A 19,747-nucleotide genomic window follows, 5' to 3' on the forward strand; every position below is an offset into this window, starting at 1 on the left:
GTTTGCTCCTAATGTTTGCTCCCAGCTGCTCCTAATGAGATCATCTGCAAAGAAAGACCATACCCTTCCTTACCAGCTGGATCCATGGAGAGGAGCAGAGGAGGGACCTCTTTCCAGGTATGAAATTGAATATATTAGCATTTCAAAGGTCAAGTTTTTCTTAATGTGCACACGTGATGCCATGTTTATTCCTGGTAGTTGCTGGTCTTCTGACTTTTGTCTTGTGTTCTAAACAAATTTTTGGCTAAACTGCTGATGTGTCTCTGATGTGACCTAGAACTCTTGGCTCTTCTAGGATCCCCTTTCAAGTTCAGCTCTTCATTGGTACTACCTGAAATGTGTAACTATTCATAAATCTAATGGCTGGTGCTATTCAGTAGTAAGTAGATTTCACTGCCAAGTTTGTTTTGAATAAGGCTTCACAGTGAAGACCTTCATTCCTTATGCTATGGGGAGAGAGCAGTGGGGTGGGTTTGCAGTCTCCTGTCTCAGACCTTGCTCCAGTAGGAGCATGGTGGCTGGTTGGCACAAGGCTGCATGTCCTTCCTGTTTGGCTAAAGAACAGCTCTGGAGGGACAGATCACAGCTGAAAAGGATCTGGGGAACAGCAGTGTGTGGTGTCAGACAAACTGAAGTGCATGCAGAATCATGAACTTTGAGGTGTCTCGTATACTTAGGCTGGTAACCCATTCTCTTTCTCAGTCCCTTTGCTTCAGCATCAATGCTTTGGATGAACCACAACATATTTTTATCTCTTTTTTTTCCACTCAGTTTTGACTATTCCACCTTTAGTTTGATACTCCAGACAACGTCCCTTTATTCTACAATATGACATAGGAAGAAGTTCCTGATAAGCCTGCACCAGATATTACTTTATGCACTTTTATTCTGTCTCTCTTGTTTTTCTCTGAAGAGTCCTAATCTTTTCCATCTTTTGTGAATTGCCATGCCCTTGATCCTATGTTTGTTGCTCTTTGAATCTTTCAGAGTTCCCAGTTTCCTTGAGATGGCTGGTTCACAGACCTATGTCAAGACGCTCCATCTTTTCATTCTTCTTTGTCTCCAGTAAAGGGAGGGTAACTCTGATGTTTTTGATTATGAGACTGCAAAACCTTAAATGACTCTTTTAAAACAAAAAAATTAAGTCCCCCTTGATTGCTGTGTTGAGCAATTAACAGAGCAAACAAACCAATAACTTTTAAAGACTATTTCCTTCTCCAGTTCAAGAATCTCTCCCTGTATTCGGTGCATCTGTGCCCTCCTCCTTTTCCTCCTCTTCATTACCAAACGAAATCTTTCCACTGGCTTAAATAGACTCACATTTCCATGCTCTCTTGGCCTTCCCTATTGGTTCAAGCAATGCACCAAAACCTCCAATTTAACACAATAACTTTATCCTTGTCTCTGGGAATGTATTTCACGAACTTCATTGCCTTCAGCAATACTCATGTAATCTCCAAATGGCTTTTTTGGTTTGTTTTCCAGTTTTAACTCCAAGTGCCTTGTTAATAAATATCTACTCTGTTATCACTGCAGTGCAGTGCTTTACTATTGAAATGGAAGTGATATTGCACAAGTATCCTACCTGCTCTTTCAATCTTTGAGTTTTGCTTTTAGTTGGGTAAGTATGAGACTCATGAGAGGCTGTATATCTGAATTTCAAATGCAGTGATTACTTTGCATGAACTCTCAGTATACGTTCGCTGGTGTGATGCAGGCTACAACACTTCAAAGTAAACCAAGAGTATTGACACAAAGTAGGTATAAGGTAGCTGGCCTATCATTTCTTATTCTATGCTGGGTAACCTTTCCATAATGGGCAAGGCTTTAACTAAAGGTTCAGCTAATGCTTTCTTTTGAATTTGATCCACCATAATACTTCAAACTAAAGATGTCAGCTGAAGTGGGACACTGAGGAAAGATTAAGATGAATTAAGTAAGGGTGTGACATTAAATTGCATTAGTTAAAGCCCACCAAATCCCTGTATGGATGCTCTCCCTTGAAGACCTAAAATATCCAGTTTCCTTTATTTTATTCTGAAAGGATTAATCCTAAAATGTTTATGCTAGGAGCTTAAGACCTTCTTGCTCTCCCATCTTCGGTTAATTCAACTTAAATGCCTTAGCTAGACAGCAAATCTAAGGTAAGAGCAGATGGATTCCTGCTCCACTTCTAGTTTGTGTTTTAAGGCAGAGAAATTGATTCTCTAACTTCTGCCTCATTGTGTCATTTGAACAATTCATGTTAGGAAGAGTACTGTGTTATCATTTATGCTTTTTCTGTCTATTAGGCATCTCAGCATGGGACGTTAAACATCCTCTTTCCTTTTAACCTGGAGATTTATAATGTTAATTTTACAGGAATGCCATGTGGGACCAAGTCAAATGTACTACAGATATCTGAATGTCTTACGTCTACGCAAAACCATCCTGACTGACACTGACTTGCTGTCTTTCTGTTTCCAAACAGATATATCTCATATCAAACCATTACTTTTCATTTTCTCTGGAATTTTTGTAACGTCTTCAAGTTTGTAAAATAAATGAGCAAGTCAAGTCAGGCATGTTTGTGCCATTAAAAACCAATCTGATGTGAAGACTTCAAGGCTTCAGGAACAGAGTTCTTATTTAATGAAATTTAGGGGCAGAAAAGATTTTGAAGATGAGGACAAGAGCTAGGTGACTTCCCTTTGGATCAATATTTTCTGTAATAAATTCTTTTTGTCTGCAGGCATTGGATGCACAGGTACTCTCAGACATATATAATTATGATTCTGTGTATTAATGTTTGGACAAGCATACCATATCACTGTGTGACTGGTTACTATTGATTCCTGATCTGCCAGCAATATAGGGCAGTGCAGACTCCCCCAATTGAGTCAGGCTTCCATGGGATCACGGACTGAAAGCCTGCTGTAAGACAGAAGAAAAAAAAAAGGGAGATAAGAAGATTAAAACACAAATTCAATGAGGGATGTTGAAATAAAAAGGAGCAATTTACAGATAACGTGAGTTGATATTCACACAATGGACTCATTTAATTTTCAGCATTGAGTATTTGTGCTAGTTAAATCCCTGGTGAGATATTTGAATTAAAAAACTGGGTGGAAGATTCTCAATCTTTTACTAGCAATTGGTTCCAGACGACAGCTCATGTTGAAACCTCCGGTGTTCGTCTAGGCCCTTCTGAAGCACTGTTCATTATAACACTTGTGCAAACTAACATTAACTAGGGCTACAGCAGATTGAGGGGGAGAGAAATTGAAGAAGGCATTTGGTTTTATTTCTGCTTTAGCATCTGATAGCTTCATGTAATTAAATGGGATATTTGCAGTTTTTCACCAGTTGCATTCGTTTGAAAGAGTGGGACTCTTTAAGCACTGAAATAGGCTCCCCAGGGTGGTGGTTGAGTCCCCATCCCTGAATGCGTTTAAAAACCAAATATGATGAGTCTTACTTCTTTGCTTTAAATACAACAGTCTTCTTCATATTATACTGTTAATTACTAAACAAAATTTTTGAAAAGCAGGTTCTAATTGATGCGTCTTCAGAGAAAGGCTTGTGCTCACCCTGCAGAAAGCTCTAATTGCTCCGTGCCTTTTAAAAAGAGGATTTTGTGCTGAACTTCCTGACTCAGACTTAACGAAATTCTAAAGATATTTTTTGTTTTTTTGACAGGTATAAATGAATGCAATCACCAAATTAATCTTCTTTGAAGGGAAAAAAATCAAGCTGTGTATGTGTACATCTTCCTTCACTTTCTAAAACTCTATTTTTGGAAACTTAAAAGCTTTATAAAGCCTGGAGGAATCCCAGGTGTATAGGCAGATTGGAAGGAGCAATCCCCAAAAGTAGCTATGCAGAGAAGGACTTGGGGGTCCTGGTGGATGAAAAACTTAACATGAGCCAGCAGTGTGCTTTTGGAGCTTGGAAAGCAAATGGTATCCTGGGCTCCATCAGAAGGGGGGTGGCCTGCAGGGACAGGGAGGTGATTGTCCCTCTCTACTCTGCTCTGGTGAGGCCCCATCTGGAGTACTGTGTCCAGGTCTGGAGCCCCCAGTACAAGAAAGACAGGGCTGTTGGAGAGGGTTGAGAGGAGAGCTGCAAAGATGATCAGGGGACTGGAGTACCTCCCCTACGAAGACAGGCTGAGGGAGCTGGGCTTATTCAGCCTGGAGAAAAGAAAGCTCCCTTTAGGTACTGAAAAGCTGCAATTAGGTCACCCTGCAGCCTTTCAGTACCTAAAGGGAGCCCATAAACAGGAGGGGAGTCAACTCTATGAGGATAGATAATGGCAGGACAAGGGGAAATGGTTTTGAGTTGAGGAAGGGAAGATTTAGGCTGGATATCAGGGAGAAGTTCTTTACCAAGAATGGTGAGGTGCTGGAACAGACTGCTTGGAGAGGTTGTGGGATGCCCTGGCCCTAGAGGTGTTCAAGGCCAGGTTGGATGGGGCACTGAGCAGCCTGGTCTGGTATTAGATATGGAGCTTGGTGGCCCTGTTTGCAGCAGAGGGCTGGAGCTTCATGGTCATTGAGATCCTTTCCAACCCAAGCCATTCCAGATTCATTAGTAGAGGCTTAGACCAGGTGACATCCAAAGGTCCCTTCCACCCTTTACAATTCTGTGTGTGATTCTGTGATTATTCAGCAAGTGGGTTAATGACACTTCTTGTACTTATGTAAAACTAAACAACTGCATGAGCTGTAGCCGCATTTTATTAACTCCTTCCTTTGTTCATGCAGAGTCCGTGCAATTATTTTGAAATATACTTATTGCATAAAGTCAGGGCAGATCTTCAAACTGGGTCTTCATGTCACCGACTCTTTCTTAATGCAGTTTATTACACCATAACTAAATGGCACCATCTATGACCTCCACAGGGCTGCAGAATCTTATTAAGGCACATCGTTAAAAGGAACTAGAAGCCCTACATGAAGCAATTTAGTATTGCTCACTCACCAGGCAGATGCATCCTCATCCTAACAGGACTCAACAAAGGATGTAAGCCCTGTGGTGGGGACAAGGCAATCCTGTAGGACAACCTGGGAACAACTAAGCCTGTGGCAAAACACTTTGGGCTGCTGCTGATTGAGTGAGTCACAAAGCTAAGCCTAGTGAAGCTGGTAAATTTCACCCAATAGAGCTTGTGTGGATTTTGGCTTTCATCCAGCAGAGCACTTAAGCACATGCTTAATTATAAGCAAGTGACATCAAGCAATTTAGTTAAGCACGTGTTTAAGCGTGGCGTTGGGCTAAAGACTTTATTTAGAGAAACACAGGAGTGTTTATAAGCTCCAGAAAAGAAAGAAGCTGAAGGCCTCATGAGGAACCAGGATACAAAGTTGTGGAGATGTGGATGCTTCAGGTGCAGAGCTGTTCTAAGCAACCTGAAGAAATCTTGTCTCCCGCAGTTCCCCACGTTGTTTGGAGTCACGGAGAGCACTGTGATCACAGAGATGACAGTCCGTTGATTTTGGATTTCTGTCTGGATACCAAGGCATCCCATGGCTGCTGTCCTATGCACCCAGTGGGCATGCAGGCTGGGGCAATCATAGGATTGTTGAAGTTGTAAAAGAGACCTCTGTGATCACAGACAAACCACCAGACCATTCCCATCACATCCCTCAGTGCCACATCTCCACAGTTCTTGAACACCTCTGGGGATGGCGACTCCACCACTTCCCTGGGCAGCCTGTGCCACTGCACCACCCCTCTTTCTGAGAAGAAATGTTTCCTAACATCCAACCTGAACTTCCCTAGCATATCTTAATGCCTATTGCTGTTACTCAGGAGGAGAGGCCAACCTCCACCTTGCCACAGCCTCCTTTTAGGGAGCAGGACAGTGATAAGGTCTCCCTCGAGCCTCCTCTTCTCTAGGCTGAACAATCCCAGTTCCCTCAAATGTGTTCTCAGATCCTTCACAACTCCACTGCCCTTCTCTGGACACAATCCAGGGCCCCAACGTACTTCTTGTAGTGAGAGGCCCAACACTGAGCACAGCACTCGAGGCGCGGGCCCCCCAGTGCCAACTACAGCCACGGCGAAGCCTCGCACGGTTGGAGCTGAGGGCTGCGTGAGGAGCTGCCACACAGAGCCGCGCAGATGCAGACGCTTTGGGTGCAGAGCTGTTCCGAGGAACTGCTGCACGTCAGGGAAACGCGGCCTCTGCTCGTCCCCAGGTCGTCTGGGGTCGCGGCGGACACGGCGATCGCGGAGGGTCGGGACTTCCGGCAGCTGCCCCTTCGCGCACGTTGCCGGCTGCGTCCCAGCGGGGGAACAGCAGTGTAGTTCCCTCCAGCATCGCCGTACCGTCTCCGCCGGCACCGACGACACCTCTTCTCCACGCACCTCGAGCTGGAAGGAACGGAGGATGGAAGAGAAGAGCAGGCGCGCGGTGCGCAGCCCGCCCTCGCTGCCCGTGCCCGGCTCGTGGACGCGCTCCCGCCCGCTGACCCGCGCGTAACCCTGCAGGCGCTCCGCTCGGCGCGGCTCCGCTCCTCGCCCCGCCGGTCCTCCGGGCGCCTTCCCATGGTGCACCGCGGCGCGGCGGCGCTCTGGCCGCGCCGTCGCTGTCACCGCCAGCAGGAGGCTGAGGGCCGCCGGAGCAGGAAGAAGCCGCCGCCGCCAACTTCCTCTAGGCCTCCCCTCCCCCCCGCCGCCGCCGCCGCCGCCGCCGCCTCCCCTCCCCCGCGCCCCGCCATGCCCGGGGCCGCGGCACGGCCGCTCTGAGCCGCCCCGCGCCGCCGCCGCGTCCCGGCCCGCCTTCTCCTCGCAGCTCCGCGGCCGGTAAGTGCCGGCGAGGGGCGGCGGGAGCCGCGCGGCTCCGAGAGGGCCCGCCCGCCGTGCCGGGGGCGCACCGGGGAGGGGGAGGATCGGGGAGCGGCGCCTCGCGGCTCGTTCTCGGCGCGGCGCTCCCGCCTAGGCCGCGCTCGGCGCCGGAGAGGCCGTTGCGAGGAGGGAGGCGAAGGGAGCCGGGCCCGGGCCTGCGGGAGCGCGCGGCCGCGACGGGGCCGCCCGGGAGGGGTCGGAGCCGACGCGTCGCGCCGGGAGAGCCGTGCGGCCGCTGACGGGCGGACAAAGGGCCGCGGGCGGACGGACGGGCGGGCCGCGTTCCTCCGTTGTACCGGGGCCCATTGTTCGCGGGGCGAGCGGGGAAGCCGCCGAGTTGCGACGGGGCTCCCGGCGAGTGCCGGCCCCCGCGCAAGGCCTTCCCTGCCCCGTGCCTGCAGCCCTCCTCGGCAGCGAGCGCGGAGAAGCCTCTCCTCGGCGGCTCGTAAGAAGGGCAGGCGTTCGTGTTGCGGGCGTAAATCGTCGCACCGATCGCCTGCTGGGTGCCGCTCAGAGGTGTTTTTGCGCAAAGATAGGATAAATATGCGGAGCCCGGCGACGGCAGCTGTGGGTTTGCAATGGAAGCCTACCTGGATCGTGACCTCCCCGTGCATGTGCACGTGTGACATCCCGGCTCGGGGAGCTGCTGATGGGAGAGAGCTTTCCTTTCTCTCCAGCGGCACCGTGACCTCTGGGACCGGCAGATCGCAGAGCGGCACGGTCTTCTCACAAATGGGATCTCGGTGGCTTTGTTTGCTGTAGTTGCCCGCAGATGACAGGCAGGCTGTGCGTGCTGGCTAGCAGCGTGTACCTGGGCCTGCCCTGCTTCAACATCTTGGACTGCCCAGATCAGATTTCACTCCTGTAAGTGATACAGCTTTCGCTCCGCGTGAGTTTGGGAGGAGATGAGGTGGAAAAAGAGTGCTAACCCACATCATCTTCTGCAGGCATTCTTAACGCTGTTCTCAAAACCAAACTAGGTACATTAATGGCCAAAACCAGACTTAAAGTCTGTCCTGCCAGGAGGAAACATGACATATCTCCAGGCAGTGCTAGTTCTCCAGTGGCCTTGGTGTGCTCCTGGTGACAGCTGTCAGCTGCAGAACAGGACGGTGGCGGTGCAGGGCAGCTCCCAGCTCTGCAGCCGGTGTCTCTGGGCACTGCTGGTTCTCAGTGTGTGGGCTTTAGTCAGGCCTGTCACAGAAGCAGCCTTGCTCTTGTTGCGGTGATTGAGGAAAGTTCTAAAAAATTAATTCTTCACTTGCACTATTTCCCTGAAAACAGTTTTTGTTGTCCTCAATGGTGAATATTCAGCAGAATGTACACGTGTGTTCAGTTTCCAGAAATATTTTCTTTGTCATTGTTTCTGCATGCCTGCAAGCTCCTCATCCCCAAATATACGTGTGCTTAGTGAGCTCATAGAGCTGAGTAAAGCTGAAAAAGATGAGGCTGGCCTCTTGTACTTAGCTCTCACCTACTTGTTCTGTCTTCACTCCTGGGGCTAAGGCCTGACTTAACAGTTGGCTGTGTAATGTGCACCTTAGTTATTGTCCTTCATGTGTTCAGTTTCTGCCATATTGAAAACATATTCTATTGATGAAAAATCCCTAACGCAATGGATTATGCAATCAAATCATAAGTAGGTAAGTCACTGCTTGAAGACCAGAATGATTAAAAAAATATTGTCTGGAAGAAAAATTACTCCAAATGTTCCAAGTTACATTGCAGGCTAAATTGTTCACCTGAAGGGAGCTTTTGTAGCATTATGTAGTTTCTCAAAAGGTGGTTTTTGTGCTCTGTTCAGTGTAAGGTTCATTGATACTATGATTGAAGGCTCTGTGGAGCATGCATATGATGTAGAGAGTTGGTGTGATGAAGCGGTGGAGGCTGGAAATTTGTACTTCCAGTTGTGAACGTCTGTGTACCAGTAATATTATGTGAGTGAGTTATGTGAGTGTTTAGAATTTATATCTCCAGAGAAATACGATAATGCTACATCTGAAACAGCCTCGCTCGCTTCTACCTGGGGTCTTTGCACTACAGGTTTAATGATATCCATTCGGGAGCAGTCAAGTTCAGGATATTAGTTGGTAGCTTATTGATCTAGGTAAAATATTTTTAAATTTACTAATGAGGAGGGAAGGTATGTTCTGTGGTGCAGAGCAGGGTTGTATCTGCTGCTGGGCATTAGTGATGTGTTCAGTGATGCCCCTGTGAGAAGTGTGGCTGTGCTGCTGTCCCACTGCAGATATTGCCAGTGGAGACTTGGCTGGGTGAGCAGCTGCATGGGGTGGCCCTTCATCAAGCTAAAAAGTCTTTAATTGTTTAGCTTAGTTTGGAATTAAATTTGATTTAATTTTGGCTCTAATGTAAAATACGTTTTTTTCACTGTGGAGTAACAAAAATGAGATAAGTAGTAATAGCATATATATACACTTGATGAGTAGATGCAGCGGTGGTGTTTTGGAGACTATAACCTTGAGGTCAGGGTGTCTGATTTTGTTGTCTAAACTCCAAAATCTGTTCTACTGAATGAATGGGGCAAGGACTGAAATGCAGTTGCCGCTGGACTTACTCTTGTTTTAAAGATTCCTAAGTGGATCTTTAGTGGATCTAACATCATAGATAAGTTTTATTTAAAATAAGCACTTTTTCTCCCTCAGCATGGCATCTTACTGATAGCTGCCTTTCAAACCAACATCGTTTATGATGATATAGATTCACACCTTTAGCTGACAGTCCAATCTGTCTAAATGAAGCCCCATGGACATAAGCAACCATGGGTGTCTGCTCTTCCCAGGTTACAAGGCAATGTGAAACATCGGTGTGGTGATTCACTTGTGTCTTAATTTGTTTGCCTCTTCTATATATTGACATCTAAGCAGAAACCCTGAACTGGCATTGAAGTTTATATGTATAACTTAGTGGTTATTAGGAGCTGAGGCATGGCTGTTAGTGGGATGTGTCAGAAGGAGGCATATACCAAGAGAAACCCTTCCTCCAATGAAACAAAACCCATTCACACTTGGAGATTTATTTTCAGTTAGGCAAATTCTGTTAGTTAATTTATTTCAGTTGTCTTTCAGTGCAATTACACTCCCATCTGTTGAATTCATTAGCACACTATATATTTTCAATACACAATCTTTTCATCATCTCACATAGAATATTTTATACATCAGCAATAATGCCATGAACTACACAGATGTCACAGGTTAAACTTATTTAACTTCTAAATTATCAAACAATTTTAAATACAGTAAGGTATGTGAGTTTTGCAGTATTGTTTTGTATTAAAATGTCAGCCCTTAACTGCATGTAGGGATTTTTCATGGATCATTCAGATATTCAGCATCTTGGATAAAATATCTGGAAAAATCCACAATACATTATCAGTGTGTTAATGTGTTCAAGACTGATAGTGAAAGGTGATGGTTTTTACCAGTAATTTAATACAGTTAATGTGTTACTAATTTATATTACTTCATGATTTCATTGCAGTTTGGAAAACAGCGAGGCACAGCTCTTGAGCAGAGTCCCTGCATTGGCCTTATCCTGCAACTGATATGCTCCACAGACGTGTTAGTATTGCAGTAGCTGTGTCTTGTCACAGTTTATGCAGAAAACTTGAAGACAGTGCTGTCTAGTTCTCTCCTTGTGACGAGGATGACATTTTTATATGTGCCGAATTAAACAGTCTGATGATAAAATGAAATCTGTGTGGGAAGAAGTTCCAACCTGCAAGCAGCAGTAGGGTGTCATTTATGAGCAGCTGAGCAAATGTAAACTGTCTAGATGCGAGGAAAAGAGCCCACAAGGTACCCGTGAAATACCTGTAAGACAAAATAGTTTATTGGTAGAGCATTCAGTAGTGCTGATGCAGAAAGCTGGGGTGATGTCTGTGTAAACAAACTCAGATGTGAGGTTGATAAACAGCTGTAGAGCAGGAGACTTCAAATGACAGCTATGTCCATAACAGAAAGAGATGCCCATTCATAAAAAACTTCAGTGAGTATCTCAGTGGCATTGGAATGATTGTCCATCAAGTCTGCATTAACTTCTACTACTTATGTACTCCAAAATTAGGGTAAAATACGTAATTAGGAGCATTTACAGTGCCAGCAACATCAAGGCCGGGTCATGCTACCTTGTGCAAGGGGTGGAATGACAAATACTGATGCGGGGCAGCTTTTATAGTCATATGTTCACTGACAGCGTTTAAGAAAGAAAAGGGGGACAAGATTCAGATGGTATAAAATACAGTCAACTTCTACATGACTTTCCTGAAAATATGCCTCTATTTCTATTTTGTTGGGATTGAATTCGCATCAAGCAAATGGTGATGTGCTCCTAAGAAGCGTGTGTGCATATGTGTGTGCGAACATATAAAATACTTCTTGTGTGTATCCGTGGTGATTTCTGGCATGAAGTCACTGAGTGTGAGGAATGTTCAGCATAAACTGGAGTGTGTTTTGCCAAACACGAGCAGCACATGGGCTGCCTGGGATGTAGCTGCAGTCTGTAGCTTGCTGGGGAGGGGCAGAGCAGGGAAGCAGTTCCTGCGTTGGCCTGCTCTCTGCAGGCTTCCCTTGATAGAGGAAACTCTTGCGTCTTGCTTTTGACAAGTGAATCCATAGCATTGCTTTGCACGCATTCTTCAGTTTTGCAAAAGGAGCAAAAGGAGTATTAATGCCAAGAGATGAGTACATTTCACCAGACTTGATGTGCACAGATGACATTTTAGCCTGTAAGCATTCTAGCAGTCACTGTTTCCAGATGCAGTGGATGATTTCAGAATTTTTCAAGTATACGTACTCTAAAGCAAATGATCATCTCTGCTGCTGACCTCCTGAAATGTCATTCTCTCCTGTTTTTGAACACACACACTGATTTCTGGCATGGGTCACTGTTATATGTCAAAGTCAGATGAAATCTGTGTGAGGTGGATGTCAGCCTTTTAAGCTGAGACATTTATAGCACTGAGCATTTATAGATGCAATAGTAACTATAAATAATTTTTTAAGATCTTCTCATTTCGTGTTCAGAGTTTCTTTTAACAATGAGTTCTTTGTGAAAGATTGGTAAACTCAAGCAACTCCTTCTGCTGAAGTCATCTTACATTTCTTAAAGCGAGGCAGCGTTTTGTGATGACCATGGTTGGTTAGCTATGGATAGAGCCAGCCCATCCTCAGATACCACAGAATCACAGGCTTGTATGGGTTGAAAGAGACCTCTAGAGATCATCTAGTCTGACCCCCCTGTCAAAGCAGGTTCCCTAGGCCAGGTTGTGCAGGTAGGCGTCCAGGTGGGTCTGGAACTGTTTTAGAACGTGGTCGTTGTAGATCTTCCAGAAGAGTCTGGAATATTGGTGTTCAACTTAACTTTTTGGCCTTATAACCACTGTTTTGGGTAAAACCTACTGGAAAGGTGTTCTGTGTGAATACTGCTTTAACAATGTAAACCTAAAATGAATAATTCATATAAGGGAAGACTGCCATCATCCCTTAAGGAAACTGTATCAGGCTGCAGTTCTTTGGAGCATCCTTTGTCACTGGTGAACCTGACAGTTACACCCTGGTGAATTTTTGTGAGGTCAGCATAGAGATGTGTGAGTTACAGACTGTCTTCTGGGCATCTGGAAAGCTTGGTTTGTTTTAGGGGGATAAGGAAGTAGAGGAAAGCTACTTGGCTTTGATTTTGCTTTTTCCTCGTAGATGTTATGAAGTTTGCCAGTAGTATCTTCTAAAATGACTCATAGAAAATAAATCTGTTATATTTAAAATATGTGTTTTTACAATCACAGATTATTTATACTTGACACGAAATTAAGGGATTGGGAGGGAGGAATAAAATAGAGTCTATAGGAAAGGAGCGTGCAGAGGGTGATCACCCAGTTGTCCTAATATATTGCCTGAATATGTAGACAAGACAGCAATTTATAGGCAAAACCAGTGACTTGTTTTCTTAATCTCATGGTTAAAAGTACATCAGGCAAACCAGATGTGTTCAGACTTTTCTGGTGCCTGGTAGGAACCCACACTTTGGTATATACACCTTATTGGGTCAAATACATGGAAGCTTTCAACTTTACTGTCACTTTTCAAGGAGCAACAGTATGAAAGGGCCAATTAACATAAAACTTTTCTCCCAGTCCTTTGCTTGACCCTGCAGTTTGTGTTGTCCCCAGCTTGCATTCCTTAAAGGTCATAGGACAGCACGGAACTTTCCTCAGTTGCAGTGATAATGATGGTATGGCTGCATATCTGAAAAGCATGGGATCTGTTGTAACTGTGTGCCTCAAATTTGCCATACAGTTGGGTAACTCTTCGTTTTCCATCCTTAGTTATGTGCCAGTGTTACCCCAATGCTTGCAGGGCTTCTCCTGACCCTGTTGCATCTGGCACATCTGTGCACTGCGGGAACCTGGGTGAGGACATGCTGGATTTTTCCTTTAACAAAATCCTTTAAGAAATTTTTCTCACCCTCCGGGTTGCTGGCTTACTTGCTTACAGATATGGATTGCACTGGATGTGTTTTACTAAGACTTGGCTTCGCCATGGAGTTGCTTGACTAGTGGTTCTCAGAAATTCCAGACCTGCTTGGAGTGGTAGCTCTTAATTGCTGCCCTGTGAGTTAATGGCATCGAGAACCGTCATGATTTTTGTTCCTAATAATTATAGGAGTTGTTATAAACACAAATCATATCTTTTGATCAATCTGAATTTTTGTCTTACTGTATTCTAGCACTTAATTAGTGAGAATTAGCTGCAGGGTACCAAAGTTATTGAGCTTGAGTTATTTATACAGTCCTTTCCTTCAGGAGCACACAATCCTAAGTTTCAGGTTTTGGATCATTTTCAGTGTTAGTTAACGGGCTAAAATATCTCTGTTGTTATTGCTCTTATTAAATGACTTCTAGACATCTCATGTTTTGGCTTGCCTTGATCTGAAAATGAGCTTAAGTGTTTTAAAATTGTTTGAGAACAGTCAGTCTGTAATGAGGACTAATCACCTCAGGGCATGCGATGGAAGTCAGCGGGGTTCCCTACTCCGTGTTGCTGCTGGAGTACTGTGGGGCAGCACTGGGAGGTGTGCTGGGTGGGACAGCCTGATTCGCTGCAGAAGAGCACTGTGGTTAGCAGTTACCTGATTTGACATGTTTTTTTGGTGTTTTTTTTTTTCCTTTGGAGTGAGGATCAGGCAGATTAAAATGACTTACAATTCTGGTATTTTATGTAAGCAGGATAGGAATAGTTCTTAGCTGATTCAGTCTAACCACAACTGTTGGTTATCAGTGAGGAGGTGATAGATTTGTTGCAGCAGTGTGGGGGAAAAAATGTCCTGACTGTACAGAATTGCACTCTTCAAAAACTTCTTTGCTGCCTTGGCAACTTTACATCGTCTGTCACTTGTGCTCTGAGAGTGGCTTTTAAGAAAGCGGCCTATTGCTTGCTATCCTCAATTTAGAGTCTATTTCTGCTGCTTCCTCCTCTGGCTGATTTTCTACTGCTTTTCAGTACAGAGGTGTCTGTTTGCGTTCTGCCTCTTCTCCGTCTCCTTGATGGAGGTGCTTGATGCTCTCCTTTGGCTCTTGTAGCAGTGGTTAGTGAGGCCACAGTCCATGGTTCCTGGGATGAAAATTGCTCCCTGGCACCCTGTTCATAACAGGTTGAATGCTTTGAAAAAAAATAGAGATCTATTTTATTCACTGTTGGTCAGTGACCTCCCTAACTATAGAATCCCAAGGTCCTCTGTTGCTGCTTCTTCATTGTGCAGTAAAGGAATGAAAGGGCTGCCAGCACTGGAAGCAGATCATTTTTCAAGTCTTTTCCATCCCAAGCCATTCATTTGCAGTGCAGGACTGCTTCCAATGGTACCTAAGGTGCTGTCTCTTAGTATTTTCATACTCTGATAGAGCTGTCATCTCTGAAGGGTCAGAGCACCTTACAGAAATATCTTCTGCATTGTGATTAGCAACTGTCCCTTGTGTCTCTATATTGTTTCCCCAGGAGATTGTTATTACACAGGCTTTGTTTTTCCATCAGCTGAGCTGTGTGTGCCCTGTGTTTGTTTACATTAGCAAAAGTGAGGTGGATAAACTTGTTTGTGCTTGAAACAGCTTATTTTCTGTGCATCACATTCAGTTTAGTATTTTTTCGTTGCTGGATGTATTAATCTTGTGGCACAGGTCCCCCGAAGCCTTTTATTTTTACTGTAGGCAGGTCAGACCTATTGTGATAGAGGAATGGAGCAGTCAACCAAGCTGTCTGCCTCTGGGCTTTCAGAAGGCCTCTTTCACATATTCTGCCCACGCTGATGGCTTTGAAAGGTGCCCTCTGAAGGTAACGCGGTGGTGTTTGGAAGGCAACAGAGAAAGAAAATTTGCTCTGTCTGCCCACAGTGAATCTTCCACAAAAGGCACATTGATTATTTCATCTTTTGGACTAATTGGATTTTCTGAGGTTACTGTTGCACGTGTAGGTGAAAGGTGTGGTTGAAATACAGCAAATATAGCTTAACAATAAAGATACACCAGGATGTAAAGGAGAAGAAGCTCAATGTATGAAAAGTTACTCTGCAGAAAGCCAACAGCACCTCTCACAACTTATTTCTAGGTGTGACACAGAGCGTATGCTTATCTTGAATAAGTTTATTGTGATGAAGTTAAGGAAAAATTATTTATTTAGTTTTTGCCAGCATCCTAGAACTGAAATTGCAACTTAGGAAAATGATTCCTGCATTCCAAGACATGGTAGCTGCCCTCATAGTCTGAGAGCCGGTGTGTAAATAATGATCTCAAATGCTTCAGTGAGACCTAAGAATACAGTCTGCGCTCAGTTGGATGTTTTGCATGCATTGTTTGTATCCATCACACCTATGGTTTAGATTATGGTTGGGATTTTCCTGAAAGTTTTCTTTATCCTGTCCTGTATGTAAATAGGGGGTCTCTGAGACAGCTGTGGGTTTTGCCATTAAGGTTTCGGGATCAAAATCTTCTTGATTATACTTGCATTTGCATATTATTTAGTCTGTATGGACTTATTAAGTAATTGACTTGAGTTTTTCTGTAATTACTATTTTTCTTGAATGCCTATGGATGGGCTTTTAGAAAACAATGAGAAGCTAAGCAAAGATATTACAGACAAGAGAAGTGTGCACTTGGAAGAAGGTTTTTAGGTATGAAAGAAGGTTTTTAGGTATGGATGAAGGTTTTTTGGTAAGTCAAACAAATAAACATTGAAATTACAGCATGGAGTTTTACCTATGCCACTGTAAATTTACCATAGTAAATGTATTTTCATTGCTGTAGCTCAATTCTTTTATATTGTGGTCTTTAATGAGACATGAACTCAGCGTTTCCTCCCACGGAGACCCCCTCATTTCTGAATGCATAGTAGGATACGTGGTTCTCACTGAATGAGCAGCTGCTCAGTCGTTAGCTTTCTTCTCATTATATAACGTGTTCTGTTACTGTACTCAGCTTAATCTTGCTCTGAAGGCAGAATGAATATGGTTTGTTGAAAGAGAGGTTAGTGAGCCCCTCATAAATAGTTCCAACTGCTCTCTTCACAGCTGAGCCCTCAGTAGGTCATCGCTGTGTTGTAGAGAGAAGGAAGTGGAAGTGCAGGGAGAGGGAAGATTTGCTGAAATGACAGATGTGCCCAAGAGCAGTGGCAGAGCTGAGAAAAGAAGCCAGATCCATCAGTCTCTCACAGTTCTGTTCCAACATCATGGTTTCTCTTCAGTCATCCCGTTGCACTTGCCTTTTCTTGATGCCAGCTCTGTCTGTGCTTCCCCATTCCTCTCGTGATCCTCCACCCAAGTGTATTAGTTAGAAATGTGCTGGTTGTGCTTTCTGATCTGGGATTAGGTCCCAGGGCAGGCTGAAGCACTCTTGTCTGTCTCACTTGCTAAGTAAGTGATGTGGGCATCCCTTTCCATCTCGTGTATGCCACCTTCTTCCCTCAGGAGCTGTGTTGGCCACAGGAACAAGAACACTAAAAAGTGATCAGTTCACCCTTGTGACCTGTATTGAACACTGCTTATTTTGACAAGTATTTTCACTGGTCCTCAGGGAAATGGTATGGTTGGAGAACTGATGCCTGGGAGTAAGACCAGAACTTGCGTTTGGTCTAGATGTCCACTGAGCTCTTTGAGAGCTGTAGAATTGCAGATGATCTCTGGAAGGATCAAGGGTAGGACTCTGTTTTGCAATATAGTGTTGAACTGCTTAAGTGGTCATGACTTCTTGCCTCATTTACACTCATTTCAGCCATTGTAAAAATGGACCAATGGTTTTATAAACTATATACATCCTACTTATTTATAGTGCCAAAATGTGAGACAGGCAAATTATGGTAATTTTTGATGATAATTTGATGACCCAGGCACTTGTTCCAGACTTTTGTATGTATGGATGCAACTTCTTGTATTCTCCCAGGGCTTTTTGTGTGTAAGGTTTTACAGATTTTTAGGAAATAGTCTGGAAACACCAGAAATACTGTTGTACATACATACTTGGAGGCCTTTGCCATTGAAGCCAGTGGGGTAACTGATGGCAACAGCAGGTTACCATCTTCTGTAAAATAACACTAGAATAGTGCCAGTGACAAGAAGCGGGGAGCAGGAAGAGAGGCCTTGCAGATATTTGCAGGGAGCAGAGCAGTGATGAAACCCAGGAATTTCTCCAAGGAACTTAAAGACTTTATATTAAAAAAAAAAAAAAAAAAAAAAAGATTTTTAAAAGCAACATATTTGTCTTTTCTGTTTGTTTTCAAGGTGAAATTATATGAGATGGGCTGAGCCTGTTAGCATGTGGATGCTGCAAAGAGAAGGGCCTGCTCCCACACTGTTTTGAACTGCCTCTGACAGTCTGTGGTAAATGAATTCTGCGAGTTAGCCTGGCAGAAAATTAATAACTGAAAAAAAAACCAACCCAAAAGACAAGAGTTTATGAACTGTATAAATGTCTGTTTGTATGAGCACAGCATTAGTGCAACAGATAGGGGCAGAGTGTCACAGGAGGAAGGAGCAGAGTGTCAGTTAGGAGGAAGGAGAAGTGCCCTTTTGGTGACAGTTAGCTGGCAGATTGGTTTAGCTATGCCATATAACTGCTGTAAAAAAAAATTTTATATATATATATATATATATATATGTATTCAATATCTGAAATACTGTTACAGAAATTCAGCTTGAGGCATACTTGTCATATGTAACATTTTACAAAATGTTAATGAGTTTGCTACACTGGTAACATCCCTGTGGGTTTTAAAATGCAACCATGGCTTTGTTAATATTGAAAGCTTTCTTACAGGTGTGTTTGCTATTAGATGTGGTTTTGCTGGTGATGATCCAGTACTGAATTTAGGGTAAGCAAGGTGGCAAGGATTTTCATGCACGGATAATTTTATGCACAATAAGTAGATTTTCTGGGAGTAATCCTGTTGGTTGTAATAGGACTATTCACAGCTCAGTATGAGTGGACGTCTGTGTAGGATCAGGCCCTGTGCTGCTGGCGTGCAGTCAGCACCACAGGGCATTTAGAAACAACCGTGCTAAAAATGCTAAGAGTGACTGCATCGTACGCTCTGGTTTAGAACGTGTCAATTTTCAGATCTGTGGACCTTTTCACAACGCGTCATGTTTGATTGCTTTCCTTCTATTCTGCGAGTCGGCACATTCTAATTCATTTTTATCAATGCATGGATGTTAATTTCGAAGTCTTTCTTTTAGCTTTGTCTTATTTTCTGAGTAGGGAGAAGAGATAACATTTAATGTTCTTTATTTAGAACCATTAATGAGGGTATTATTTTTCACTTTCCAGGCCTTGGCTGTATGTTTAAAATGGAACTTTTGACATTGTGGAAGCTAGCTGTGTTTCCTTTTATATTAGACTGTATCAGTATTTTAATAATGCAGATAAGTATCTTTCCTGATGTGAAAATCCACGACACATTGCGTGATCTGATTGAGTTCACTTGAATTTTGTGGTTTTGTGTACCTGATATTCATTTAAATTCAGAGGTTAGCATGACTCATTGTAGTGTGGCCATAGAGAGGAGCCTTTAGAGACAGTAATATGCTCAGGCATTCCCATATATTGCCTGTTTTCTGAAGTTTCTTTAGCTTTTGCACTGGTTGCCTTTCTACAGTTTGTTGCTTAAAGTCATTCTTCCAAAGGCTGCGGGATGTAGATAAAATAGCAAATCTTTAAGTGAACCCAATTAGTGTTTCTGGATCTTGCTGATAATTAATTAATGCTTTACTGCTTGCTTAAGCAAAGGAGAGAAAGGGCAGGATAACTGCTCAGCACCTTCGGTTGGGGTGGAGAAAACATGCTGCTCCACACGTTGTGCTCGTCTAGTTTATCCCTTTCCTTCAGGGTGTCTTTTCAGCTTTAATACATAGCAGCCACCATCCCAAGTAGTCGTTTTTAGATGTTACTGTGTCCCTATGATTTATTTTAATTTTCAATTCTGAGTTTGAAAACCCCTCACGCTTTTCTCTTATGATAATTTTGTTAGAATCACAGACTGGCCTGGGTTGAAAAGGACCGCAGTGATCATCTAGTTTCAACTCCCTGCTGTGCACAGTCACCAACCCCCAGACCAGGCTGCCCAGAGCCACAGGCAGCTCTTTCTTTCATTGGGAATATTGTGTTTCCCACCCGTCTCTCCAACTCACTGCACCGTGATCTTTGGAAAAACTGCTGTTGGGGTCCTGAAGTGAGCAACTGTTGAGAAGTGCTGCAGGGCTTGGCTCAGCAGTGGTGTTTGAAGTGAAGCAGCGTGGTTCCCTGGCTGGAGATGCTGTGCAAGCAGCTGCTGAGCATTGTGTGAAAGGAGTAGGAGCTGAGGTATCTGATGAGCACTCTTCCGTGCAGTCTCTTCCCATCTTTCTTTTCCCCAAATTTGTG

The 19,747-nt window shown here is 44.1% G+C and overlaps 1 protein-coding gene across 4 annotated transcripts in view; it reads left to right on the forward strand.

The window, feature by feature from the left end:
* The first annotated feature begins 6,686 nt into the window (after nt 1-6,686).
* ZNF148 (zinc finger protein 148) overlaps nt 6,687-19,747 on the forward strand; it is a 38,393-nt gene continuing 25,332 nt past the window's right edge. For 2 of the 4 annotated variants that reach the window (XM_048952483.1, XM_048952487.1), the window contains exon 1: nt 10,248-10,412. In XM_048952483.1, the coding sequence (XP_048808440.1) occupies nt 10,318-10,412 (95 nt within the window). In that variant the 5' untranslated portion in view covers nt 10,248-10,317. Of the gene's footprint in view, nt 6,790-7,496; nt 7,696-10,247; nt 10,413-19,747 lie in introns of those variants that run through there. The other 2 variants (XM_048952486.1, XM_048952485.1) reach the window with 2 other exon arrangements.

This window comes from Lagopus muta, chromosome 8, assembly GCF_023343835.1.
Source record: "Lagopus muta isolate bLagMut1 chromosome 8, bLagMut1 primary, whole genome shotgun sequence".
Classification (NCBI taxonomy): Eukaryota; Metazoa; Chordata; class Aves; order Galliformes; family Phasianidae; genus Lagopus; species Lagopus muta.